The sequence below is a fragment of the Argopecten irradians genome, chromosome 7, assembly GCF_041381155.1.
Source record: "Argopecten irradians isolate NY chromosome 7, Ai_NY, whole genome shotgun sequence".
Lineage (NCBI taxonomy): Eukaryota > Metazoa > Mollusca > Bivalvia > Pectinida > Pectinidae > Argopecten > Argopecten irradians.
Window position 1 is genome coordinate 4,960,059 of NC_091140.1, and position 14,084 is coordinate 4,974,142.

At 32.2% G+C, this 14,084-nt stretch overlaps 1 protein-coding gene across 1 annotated transcript in view; it reads left to right on the top strand.

The window, feature by feature from the left end:
* Nucleotides 1-14,084, top strand: part of LOC138326812 (caspase-9-like) — a 40,260-nt gene that overhangs the window by 6,581 nt on the left and 19,595 nt on the right. The window contains exons 3-4 of the mRNA XM_069272814.1: nucleotides 12,652-12,774; nucleotides 13,839-14,052. Of these exons, the coding sequence (XP_069128915.1) occupies nucleotides 12,652-12,774; nucleotides 13,839-14,052 (337 nt within the window). The remainder of the gene's footprint in view (nucleotides 1-12,651; nucleotides 12,775-13,838; nucleotides 14,053-14,084) is intronic.

Genomic DNA, 14,084 nt, shown 5'->3' on the forward strand with positions numbered 1-14,084 from the left:
TGGTTGTGTTTTAGCTGTAATGTTATGTTTTTAGCTGTAATGTTGTGTTTTAGCTGTAATGTTGTGTTTTTAGCTGTAATGTTGTGTTTTAGCTGTAATGTTGTGTTTTAGCTGTAATGTTGTGTTTTATCTTGTAATGTGTGTTTTAGCTGTAACATGTTTTATCTTTAATGTAACATTTTAGCTGTAATGTTGTGTTTTAGCTGTAATGTTGTGTTTTAGCTGTAATGTTGTGTTTTAGCTGTAATGTTATGTTTTAGCTGTAATGTTGTTTGTTTTAGCTGTAATGTTGTGTTTTAGCTGTAATGTTGTGTTTATCTGTAATGTTTTGTAATGTAATTTGTGTTTTAGCTGTAATGTTGTGTTTTAGCTGTAATGTTGTGTTTTTTAGCTGTAATGTTGTGTTTTATGCTGTAATGTTGTGTTTTAGCTGTAATGTTGTGTTTTAGCTGTAATGTTGTGTTTTAGCTGTAATGTTGTGTTTTAGCTGTAATGTTGTGTTTTATCTTTAATGTAACATTTTAGCTGTAATGTTGTGTTTTATCTTTAATGTTGTGTTTTAGCTGTAATGTTGTGTTTTAGCTGTAATGTTGTGTTTTAGCTGTAATGTTGTGTTTTAGCTGTAATGTTGTGTTTTAGCTGTAATGTTGTGTTTTAGCTGTAATGTTGTGTTTTATCTGTAATGTTGTGTTTTAGCTGTAATGTTGTGTTTTAGCTGTAATGTTGTGTTTTAGCTGTAATGTTGTGTTTTAGCTGTAATGTTGTGTTTTAGCTGTAATGTTGTGTTTTAGCTGTAATGTTGTGTTTTAGCTGTAATGTTGTGTTTTAGCTGTAATGTTGTGTTTTAGCTGTAATGTTGTGTTTTAGCTGTAATGTTGTGTTTTAGCTGTAATGTTGTGTTTTAGCTGTAATGTTGTGTTTTAGCTGTAATGTTGTGTTTTAGCTGTAATGTTGTGTTTTAGCTGTAATGTTGTGTTTTAGCTGTAATGTTGTGTTTTAGCTGTAATGTTGTGTTTTAGCTGTAATGTTGTGTTTTAGCTGTAATGTTGTGTTTTAGCTTTAATGTTGTGTTTTAGCTGTAATGTTGTGTTTTAGCTGTAAATGTTGTGTTTTATGCATGTAATGTTGTGTTTGCTGTATGTTGTTTTAGCTTTATGTGACATGTTTTAGCTGTAATGTTGTGTTTTAGCTGTAATGTTGTGTTTTAGCTGTAATGTTGTGTTTTAGCTTTAATGTTGTGTTTTAGCTGTATATGTGTGTTTTATGTAATGTTGTGTTTTACAGAGAATTATTGATTTTGCTGTAATGAAAGTTTTAGCTGTAATGTTGTGTTTTAGCTGTAATGTTTTGTAATGAAACATTTTAGCTGTAATGTTATGTTTTATCTGTAATGTGTGTTTTAGCTGTAATGGTTGTGTTTTAGCTGTAATGTTTTGTTTTAGTTAATGTTTACTGTTTTATCGCTGTAATGTTGGACACATCAGGGTTTAATGTATGACTTATTATTCTGTAATAGACACAGGAGTTGTGTTAATGATAGCGTAAGTTAATTAATATAGACACAGAGGGAAAGTAATATGATAGGACTCTATTATTCTATAGACACAGGAGGGTAAGTTAATGATAGACTTATTATTCTATAGACACAGGAGGGTAAGTTAATGATAGACTTATTATTCTATAGACACAGGAGGTAAGTTAATGAATAGACTTATTATTCTATAGACACAGAGGGTAAAGTTAATGATAGACTTATTATTTATAGACACAGGAGGGTAAGTTAATGATAGACTTATTATTCTATAGACACAGGAGGGTAAGTTAATGATAGACTTATTATTCTATAGACACAGGAGGGTAAGTTAATAGACCTTATGTATAGAACTTATTATTATAGACTTATTATTCAGGAGGGTAGTTTTAATGATAAGACTTATTATTCTATAGACACAGGAGGGTAAGTTAATGATAGACTTTATTATTATATAGACACAGCAGGGTAAGTTAATGATAGACTTATTATTCTATAGACACAGGAGGGTAAGTTAATGATAGACTTATTATTCTATAGACACAGGAGGGTAAGTTAATGATAGACTTATTATTCTATAGACACAGGAGGGTAAGTTAATGATAGACTTATTATTCTATAGACACAGGAGGGTAAGTTAATGATAGACTTATTATTCTATAGACACAGGAGGGTAAGTTAATGATAGACTTATTATTCTATAGACACAGGAGGGTAAGTTAATGATAGACTTATTATTCTATATAGACACAGGAGGGTAAGTTAATGATAGACTTATTATTCTATAGACACAGGAGGGTAAGTTAATGATAGACTTATTATTCTATAGACACATCAGGGTAAGTTTAATGATAGACTTATTATTCTATAGACACAGGAGGGGTAAGTTAATGATAGACTTATTATTCTATAGACACAGGAGGGTAAGTTAATGATAGACTTTATTATTCTATAGACACAGGAGGGTAAGTTAATGATAGACTTATTATTCTATAGACACAGGAGGGTAAGTTAATGATAGACTTATTATTCTATAGACACAGGAGGGTAAGTTAATGATAGACCTTATTATTCTATAGACACAGGAGGGTAAGTTAAGATTAGACTTATTATTCTATGACACAAGTGGTAAGTTTAATTAGGATTATTCTATAGACACAGGAGGGTAAGTTAATGATAGACTTATTATTCTATAGACACAGGAGGGTAAGTTAATGATAGACTTATTATTCTATAGACACAGGAGGGTAAGTTAATGATAGACTTATTATTCTATAGACACAGGAGGGTAAGTTAATGATAGACTTATTATTCTATAGACACAGGAGGGTAAGTTAATGATAGACTTATTATTCTATAGACACAGGAGGAGTAAGTATATTGGTCAGGACTATATTATTCTATAGACACAGCAGGGTAAGTTAATGAAGACTTATTATTCTATAGACACAGGAGGTAAGTTAATGATAGACTTATTATTCTATAGACACAGGAGGTAAGTTAATGATAGACTTATTATTCTATAGACACAGGAGGGTAAGTTAATGATAGACTTATTATTCTATAGACACAGGAGGGTAAGTTAATGATAGACTTATTATTCTATAGACACAGGAGGGTAAGTTAATGATAGACTTATTATTCTATAGACACAGGAGGGTAAGTTAATGATGGAGACTTATTATTCTATAGACACAGGAGGGTAAGTTAATGATAGACTTATTATTCTATAGACACAGGAGGGTAAGGTTAATGATAGACTTATTATTCTATAGACACAGGAGGGTAAGTTAATGATAGTTATTATTCTATAGACACAGAGGGTAAGTTAATGATAGACTTATTATTCTATAGACACACAGGAGGGTAAGTTAATGATAGACTTATTATTCTATAGACACAGGAGGGTAAGTTAATGATAGACTTATTATTCTATATAGACACAGGAGGGTAAGTTAATGATAGACTTATTATTCTATAGACACAGGAGGGTAAGTTAATGATAGACTTATTATTCTATAGACACAGGAGGGTAAGTTAATGATAGACTTATTATTCTATAGACACAGGAGGGTAAGTTAATGATAGACTTATTATTCTATAGACACAGGAGGGTAAGTTAATGATAGACTTATTATTCTATAGACACAGGAGGGTAAGTTAATGATAGACTTATTATTCTATAGACACAGGAGGGTAAGTTAATGATAGACTTATTATTCTATAGACACAGGAGGGTAAGTTAATGATAGACTTATTATTCTATAGACACAGGAGGGTAAGTTAATGATAGACTTATTATTCTATAGACACAGGAGGGTAAGTTAATGATAGACTTATTATTCTATAGACACAGGAGGGTAAGTTAATGATAGACTTATTATTCTATAGACACAGGAGGGTAAGTTAATGATAGACTTATTATTCTATAGACACAGGAGGGTAAGTTAATGATAGACTTATTATTCTATAGACACAGGAGGGTAAGTTAATGATAGACTTATTATTCTATAGACACAGGAGGGTAAGTTAATGATAGACTTATTATTCTATAGACACAGGAGGGTAAGTTAATGATAGACTTATTATTCTATAGACACAGGAGGGTAAGTTAATGATAGACTTATTATTCTATAGACACAGGAGGGTAAGTTAATGATAGACTTATTATTCTATATAGACACAGGAGGGTAAGTTAATGATAGACTTATTATTCTATAGACACAGGAGGGTAAGTTAATGATAGACTTATTATTCTATAGACACAGGAGGGTAAGTTAATGATAGACTTATTATTCTATAGACACAGGAGGGTAAGTTAATGATAGACTTATTATTCTATAGACACAGGAGGGTAAGTTAATGATAGACTTATTATTCTATAGACACAGGAGGGTAAGTTAATGATAGATACTTATTATTCTATAGACACAGGAGGGTAAGTTAATGATAGACTTATTATTCTATAGACACAGGAGGGTAAGTTAATGATAGACTTATTATTCTATAGACACAGGAGGGTAAGTTAATGATAGACTTATATTCTATAGACACAGGAGGGTAAGTTAATGATAGAACTTATTATTCTATAGACACAGGAGGGTAAGTTAATGATAGACTTATTATTCTATAGACACAGGAGGGTAAGTTAATGATAGACTTATTATTCTATAGACACAGGAGGGTAAGTTAATGATAGACTTATTATTCTATAGACACAGGAGGGTAAGTTAATGATAGACTTATTATTCTATAGACACAGGAGGGTAAGTTAATGATAGACTTATTATTCTATAGACACAGGAGGGTAAGTTAATGATAGACTTATTATTCTATAGACACAGGAGGGTAAGTTAATGATAGACTTATTATTCTATAGACACAGGAGGGTAAGTTAATGATAGACTTATTATTCTATAGACACAGGAGGGTAAGTTAATGATAGACTTATTATTCTATAGACACAGGAGGGTAAGTTAATGATAGACTTATTATTCTATAGACACAGGAGGGTAAGTTAATGATAGACTTATTATTCTATAGACACAGGAGGGTAAGTTAATGATAGACTTATTATTCTATAGACACAGGAGGGTAAGTTAATGATAGACTTATTATTCTATAGACACAGGAGGGTAAGTTAATGATAGACTTATTATTCTATAGACACAGGAGGGTAAGTTAATGATAGACTTATTATTCTATAGACACAGGAGGGTAAGTTAATGATAGACTTATTATTCTATAGACACAGGAGGGTAAGTTAATGATAGACTTATTATTCTATAGACACAGGAGGGTAAGTTAATGATAGACTTATTATTCTATAGACACAGGAGGGTAAGTTAATGATAGACTTATTATTCTATAGACACAGGAGGGTAAGTTAATGATAGACTTATTATTCTATAGACACAGGAGGGTAAGTTAATGATAGACTTATTATTCTATAGACACAGGAGGGTAAGTTAATGATAGACTTATTATTCTATAGACACAGGAGGGTAAGTTAATGATAGACTTATTATTCTATAGACACAGGAGGGTAAGTTAATGATAGACTTATTATTCTATAGACACAGGAGGGTAAGTTAATGATAGACTTATTATTCTATAGACACAGGAGGGTAAGTTAATGATAGACTTATTATTCTATAGACACAGGAGGGTAAGTTAATGATAGACTTATTATTCTATAGACACAGGAGGGTAAGTTAATGATAGACTTATTATTCTATAGACACAGGAGGGTAAGTTAATGATAGACTTATTATTCTATAGACACAGGAGGGTAAGTTAATGATAGACTTATTATTCTATAGACACAGGAGGGTAAGTTAATGATAGACTTATTATTCTATAGACACAGGAGGGTAAGTTAATGATAGACTTATTATTCTATAGACACAGGAGGGTAAGTTAATGATAGACTTATTATTCTATAGACACAGGAGGGTAAGTTAATGATAGACTTATTATTCTATAGACACAGGAGGGTAAGTTAATGATAGACTTATTATTCTATAGACACAGGAGGGTAAGTTAATGATAGACTTATTATTATAGACAAGGGGTAAGTTAATGATAGACTTATTATTCTATAGACACAGGAGGGTAAGTTAATGATAGACTTATTATTCTATAGACACAGGAGGGTAAGTTAATGATAGACTTATTATTCTATAGACACAGGAGGGTAAGTTAATGATAGACTTATTATTCTATAGACACAGGAGGGTAAGTTAATGATAGACTTATTATTCTATAGACACAGGAGGGTAAGTTAATGATAGACTTATTATTCTATAGACACAGGAGGGTAAGTTAATGGATAGACTTATTATTCTATAGACACAGGAGGGTAAGTTAATGATAGACTTATTATTCTATAGACACAGGAGGGTAAGTTAATGATAGACTTATTATTCTATAGACACAGGAGGTAAGTTAATGAAGTTAAGTTAATGATAGACTTATTATTCTATAGACACAGGAGGGTAAGTTAATGATAGACTGAATTATTCTATAGACACAGTTTTTATACTCAATGACTGCTAATCTGTTAGTGTTTCTTTACCTGAAGGTTTATACTATGACTGCTAATCTGTTTTGTTTCTTTAACCGTGAGGTTTATCTGACTTGCTAAAACTGTTTCTTTACCTGATAAGGTTTATACAATGACTGCTAATCTGTTTGTTTCTTTACACTGAAGGTATTTACTATGACTGCTAATCTGTTTGTTTTCTGTTACCTGAAGGTATATACTGACTGCATTTAAATCTGTTTGTTTCTTTACCTGAAGGTTTATACTATGACTGCTAATCTGTTTGTTTCTTTACTGAAGGTTTATACTATGACTGGCTAATCTGTTTGTTTCTTTACCTGGAGGTTTATACTATGACTGCTAATCTGTTTGTTTCTTTACCTGGAGGTTTATACTATGACTGCTAATCTGTTTGTTTCTTTACCTGGAGGTTTATACTATGACTGCTAATCTGTTTGTTTCTTTTACCTGAAGGTTTATACTATGACTGCTAATCTGTTTGTTTCTTTACCTGGAGGTTTATACTATGACTGCTAATCTGTTTGTTTCTTTACCTGAAGGTTTATACTATGACTGCTAATCTGTTTGTTTCTTTACCTGAAGGTTTATACTATGACTGCTAATCTGTTTGTTTCTTTACCTGGAGGTTTATACTATGACTGCTAATCTGTTTGTTTCTTTACCTGGAAGGTTTATACTATGACTGCTAATCTGTTTGTTTCTTTTGGAGGTTTATACTATGACTGCTAATCTGTTTGTTTCTTTACCTGAAGGTTTATACTATGACTGCTAATCTGTTTGTTTCTTTACCTGAAGGTTTATACTATGACTGCTAATCTGTTTGTTTCTTTACCTGGAGGTTTATACTATGACTGCTAATCTGTTTGTTTCTTTACCTGGAGGTTTATACTATGACTGCTAATCTGTTTGTTTCTTTACCTGAAGGTTTATACTATGACTGCTAATCTGTTTGTTTCTTTACCTGAAGGTTTATACTATGACTGCTAATCTGTTTGTTTCTTTACCTGGAGGTTTATACTATGACTGCTAATCTGTTTGTTTCTTTACCTGGAGGTTTATACTATGACTGCTAATCTGTTTGTTTCTTTCTTTACATGCTAATCTGTTGTTTCTTTACCTTTTATACTATGACTGCTAATCTGTTTGTTTCTTTACCTGAAGGTTTATACTATGACTGCTAATCTGTTTGTTTCTTTACCTGAAGGTTTATACTATGACTGCTAATCTGTTTGTTTCTTTACCTGAAGGTTTATACTATGACTGCTAATCTGTTTGTTTCTTTACCTGGAGGTTTATACTATGACTGCTAATCTGTTTGTTTCTTTACCTGAAGGTTTATACTATGACTGCTAATCTGTTTGTTTCTTTACCTGAAGGTTTATACTATGACTGCTAATCTGTTTGTTTCTTTACCTGGAGGTTTATACTATGACTGCTAATCTGTTTGTTTCTTTACCTGAAGGTTTATACTATGACTGCTAATCTGTTTGTTTCTTTACCTGGAGGTTTATACTATGACTGCTAATCTGTTTGTTTCTTTACCTGAAGGTTTATACTATGACTGCTAATCTGTTTGTTTCTTTACCTGAAGGTTTATACTATGACTGCTAATCTGTTTGTTTCTTTACCTGAAGGTTTATACTATGACTGCTAATCTGTTTGTTTCTTTACCTGAAGGTTTATACTATGACTGCTAATCTGTTTGTTTCTTTACCTGAAGGTTTATACTATGACTGCTAATCTGTTTGTTTCTTTACCTGAAGGTTTATACTATGACTGCTAATCTGTTTGTTTCTTTACCTGAAGGTTTATACTATGACTGCTAATCTGTTTGTTTCTTTACCTGAAGGTTTATACTATGACTGCTAATCTGTTTGTTTCTTTACCTGAAGGTTTATACTATGACTGCTAATCTGTTTGTTTCTTTACCTGAAGGTTTATACTATGACTGCTAATCTGTTTGTTTCTTTACCTGAAGGTTTATACTATGACTGCTAATCTGTTTGTTTCTTTACCTGAAGGTTTATACTATGACTGCTAATCTGTTTGTTTCTTTACCTGAAGGTTTATACTATGACTGCTAATCTGTTTGTTTCTTTACCTGAAGGTTTATACTATGACTGCTAATCTGTTTGTTTCTTTACCTGAAGGTTTATACTATGACTGCTAATCTGTTTGTTTCTTTACCTGAAGGTTTATACTATGACTGCTAATCTGTTTGTTTCTTTACCTGAAGGTTTATACTATGACTGCTAATCTGTTTGTTTCTTTACCTGAAGGTTTATACTATGACTGCTAATCTGTTTGTTTCTTTACCTGAAGGTTTATACTATGACTGCTAATCTGTTTGTTTCTTTACCTGAAGGTTTATACTATGACTGCTAATCTGTTTGTTTCTTTACCTGAAGGTTTATACTATGACTGCTAATCTGTTTGTTTCTTTACCTGAAGGTTTATACTATGACTGCTAATCTGTTTGTTTCTTTACCTGAAGGTTTATACTATGACTGCTAATCTGTTTGTTTCTTTACCTAGGTTTATACTATGACTGCTAATCTGTTTGTTTCTTTACCTGAAGGTTTATACTATGACTGCTAATCTGTTTGTTTCTTTACCTGAAGGTTTATACTATGACTGCTAATCTGTTTGTTTCTTTACCTGAAGGTTTATACTATGACTGCTAATCTGTTTGTTTCTTTACCTGAAGGTTTATACTATGACTGCTAATCTGTTTGTTTCTTTACCTGAAGGTTTATACTATGACTGCTAATCTGTTTTTTTCTTTACCTGAAGGTTTATACTATGACTGCTAATCTGTTTGTTTCTTTACCTGGAGGTTTATACTATGACTGCTAATCTGTTTGTTTCTTTACCTGAAGGTTTATACTATGACTGCTAATCTGTTTGTTTCTTTACCTGGAGGTTTATACTATGACTGCTAATCTGTTTGTTTCTTTACCTGAAGGTTTATACTATGACTGCTAATCTGTTTGTTTCTTTACCTGAAGGTTTATACTATGACTGCTAATCTGTTTGTTTCTTTACCTGGAGGTTTATACTATGACTGCTAATCTGTTTGTTTCTTTACCTGAAGGTTTATACTATGACTGCTAATCTGTTTGTTTCTTTACCTGAAGGTTTATACTATGACTGCTAATCTGTTTGTTTCTTTACCTGGAAGGTTTATACTATGACTGCTAATCTGTTTGTTTCTTTACCTGAAGGTTTATACTATGACTGCTAATCTGTTTGTTTCTTTACCTGAAGGTTTATACTATGACTGCTAATCTGTTTGTTTCTTTACCTGAAGGTTTATACTATGACTGCTAATCTGTTTGTTTCTTTACCTGAAGGTTTATACTATGACTGCTAATCTGTTTGTTTCTTTACCTGAAGGTTTATACTATGACTGCTAATCTGTTTGTTTCTTTACCTGAAGGTTTATACTATGACTGCTAATCTGTTTGTTTCTTTACCTGAAGGTTTATACTATGACTGCTAATCTGTTTGTTTCTTTACCTGAAGGTTTATACTATGACTGCTAATCTGTTTGTTTCTTTACCTGAAGGTTTATACTATGACTGCTAATCTGTTTGTTTCTTTACCTGAAGGTTTATACTATGACTGCTAATCTGTTTGTTTCTTTACCTGAAGGTTTATACTATGACTGCTAATCTGTTTGTTTCTTTACCTGAAGGTTTATACTATGACTGCTAATCTGTTTGTTTCTTTACCTGAAGGTTTATACTATGACTGCTAATCTGTTTGTTTCTTTACCTGAAGGTTTATACTATGACTGCTAATCTGTTTGTTTCTTTACCTGAAGGTTTATACTATGACTGCTAATCTGTTTGTTTCTTTACCTGAAGGTTTATACTATGACTGCTAATCTGTTTGTTTCTTTACCTGAAGGTTTATACTATGACTGCTAATCTGTTTGTTTCTTTACCTGAAGGTTTATACTATGACTGCTAATCTGTTTGTTTCTTTACCTGAAGGTTTATACTATGACTGCTAATCTGTTTGTTTCTTTACCTGAAGGTTTATACTATGACTGCTAATCTGTTTGTTTCTTTACCTGGAGGTTTATACTATGACTGCTAATCTGTTTGTTTCTTTACCTGGAGGTTTATACTATGACTGCTAATCTGTTTGTTTCTTTACCTGAAGGTTTATACTATGACTGCTAATCTGTTTGTTTCTTTACCTGAAGGTTTATACTATGACTGCTAATCTGTTTGTTTCTTTACCTGGAGGTTTATACTATGACTGCTAATCTGTTTGTTTCTTTACCTGAAGGTTTATACTATGACTGCTAATCTGTTTGTTTCTTTACCTGAAGGTTTATACTATGACTGCTAATCTGTTTGTTTCTTTACCTGGAGGTTTATACTATGACTGCTAATCTGGAGGTTTATACTTGACTGCTAATCTGTTTGTTTCTTTACCTGAAGGTTTATACTATGACTGCTAATCTGTTTGTTTCTTTACCTGAAGGTTTATACTATGACTGCTAATCTGTTTGTTTCTTTACCTGAAGGTTTATACTATGACTGCTAATCTGTTTGTTTCTTTACCTGAAGGTTTATACTATGACTGCTAATCTGTTTGTTTCTTTACCTGAGGTTTATACTATGACTGCTAATCTGTTTGTTTCTTTACCTGAGGTTTATACTATGACTGCTAATCTGTTTGTTTCTTTACCTGAAGGTTTATACTATGACTGCTAATCTGTTTGTTTCTTTACCTGAAGGTTTATACTATGACTGCTAATCTGTTTGTTTCTTTACCTGAAGGTTTATACTATGACTGCTAATCTGTTTGTTTCTTTACCTGAAGGTTTATACTATGACTGCTAATCTGTTTGTTTCTTTACCTGAAGGTTTATACTATGACTGCTAATCTGTTTGTTTCTTTACCTGAAGGTTTATACTATGACTGCTAATCTGTTTGTTTCTTTACCTGAAGGTTTATACTATGACTGCTAATCTGTTTGTTTCTTTACCTGGAGGTTTATACTATGACTGCTAATCTGTTTGTTTCTTTACCTGAAGGTTTATACTATGACTGCTAATCTGTTTGTTTCTTTACCTGAAGGTTTATACTATGACTGCTAATCTGTTTGTTTCTTTACCTGAAGGTTTATACTATGACTTTGTTTCTTATACTGCTAATCTGTTTGTTTCTTTACCTGAAGGTTTATACTATGACTGCTAATCTGTTTGTTTCTTTACCTGAAGGTTTATACTATGACTGCTAATCTGTTTGTTTCTTTACCTGAAGGTTTATACTATGACTGCTAATCTGTTTGTTTCTTTACCTGAAGGTTTATACTATGACTGCTAATCTGTTTGTTTCTTTACCTGAAGGTTTATACTATGACTGCTAATCTGTTTGTTTCTTTACCTGAAGGTTTTATACTATGACTGCTAATCTGTTTGTTTCTTTACCTGAAGGTTTATACTATGACTGCTAATCTGTTTGTTTCTTTACCTGAAGGTTTATACTATGACTGCTAATCTGTTTGTTTCTTTACCTGAAGGTTTATACTATGACTGCTAATCTGTTTGTTTCTTTACCTGAAGGTTTATACTATGACTGCTAATCTGTTTGTTTCTTTACCTGAAGGTTTATACTATGACTGCTAATCTGTTTGTTTCTTTACCTGAAGGTTTATACTATGACTGCTAATCTGTTTGTTTCTTTACCTGAAGGTTTATACTATGACTGCTAATCTGTTTGTTTCTTTACCTGAAGGTTTATACTATGACTGCTAATCTGTTTGTTTCTTTACCTGAAGGTTTATACTATGACTGAATCTGTTTGTTTCTTACCTGAAGGTTTATACTATGACTGCTAATCTGTTTGTTTCTTTACCTGAAGGTTTATACTATGACTGCTAATCTGTTTGTTTCTTTACCTGAAGGTTTATACTATGACTGCTAATCTGTTTGTTTCTTTACCTGAAGGTTTATACTATGACTGCTAATCTGTTTGTTTCTTTACCTGAAGGTTTATACTATGATGCTAAATCTGTTTGTTTCTTTACCTGAAGGTTTTTACTATATTTGACTGTCACAATGAGCGAAAGGGTTCTGACCTTGACCGCGACAAACTGTCACGGGTCCTTTGTCAGCTTCACTTCTCTGTCAAAATCTACAACAACTTAAACAGTGCGGTAAGTACAAGTAATCTCCCAAAATTTAGACGTACATGCTAACATGCCCAATACAGTAAAACATGGTTATAATAAACTACTTAATTATAAGCATTATATTGATACACATTTAACAAACATCATTAGGATAGCAGGTGGAAGCTACCTGTAAGTAGAATTTTTGTTGAGTGAACCTGTTTAGATTTCGTTATATAATCATTAGGAACCTTGATTGGAAATAAATAGATACCATTAACTTCTTGTAAGTACTATACTCATGTTAACCATATACAATGTATATGTAACTTAACTGTTTTAGAAATCTATTAAAAAGAAAAACACCATTTAAAAACGTTGCAGAAATACAACGGAAACAATATACGGTGTAGAGTTTAATTCTAGTTATCAAGAAATCTTTGACCAAAATTAGACAATACAATCTATGTATTGTCAATACACCACATGACTTATTTCCCTTTGGGCAAGTGAACTTAATTATGTGTATCCCTGTGGCCCTGTGTACTGTTGTCTTTATGTTGGTTTGCCGACCTGGCATCACCTTTTCCTTTTAAACAATTCCAAAAGAATGAGACATACAGTCTTGATTTTAGGCAAAGAACATGCTCTATTGCTGGGAAAAAGGGCTACTGAGTTTGTTCAAACAAATGACCTTGACCTTCATTTATGGTTACAGGGATCAAATAGGCTAAAATCTTTAAATGGTTTCTTGTCACTAATCAAAACACCTAGAAACCTCATATTAGGTCTGTGACATGCTGGAATGAAGAGCTACCAAGTTAGTTCAAAAGAATGACCTTGACTTACATTCAAGATCACAAGAGCTAGATAAATAGACTTAACTTTTCAAATGGCTTATTGTCGAAAATTCAGAGGCATAAAAACCTGATATTGGATTCATAGCGTGTCACTATTTTAATGTAACCAAGTTCATTTAAGTTTACCTCAGCCAGATCTAGAAATTTGTATTGACTATCTGATGTCTTTATAGTTTCCACCATGATTACCAGGTGAGTGATTTTGGCCCATAGAGCCCTTGTTGGTTGAATTATGTTTTATATATGAAGGACATGCTGAGGATTGCTGAAGAGAGTAGCCATTGGGTGGGCCACAGAAACAGCAACTGTTGTGTGTTTACAATCCTAACTCATGGCTGTCAACAAGGAGTATATGGAACTGATGGCGGTGTGGTTCGGGTTAATGACATTGTAAAAAACTTCAACAGCATCAATTGTCCAGAACTAAAAGGCAAACCAAAGATATTCCTATTCCAGTCTTGCAGTAAGTTTTATTTTACTCACCTAATCTAAAGT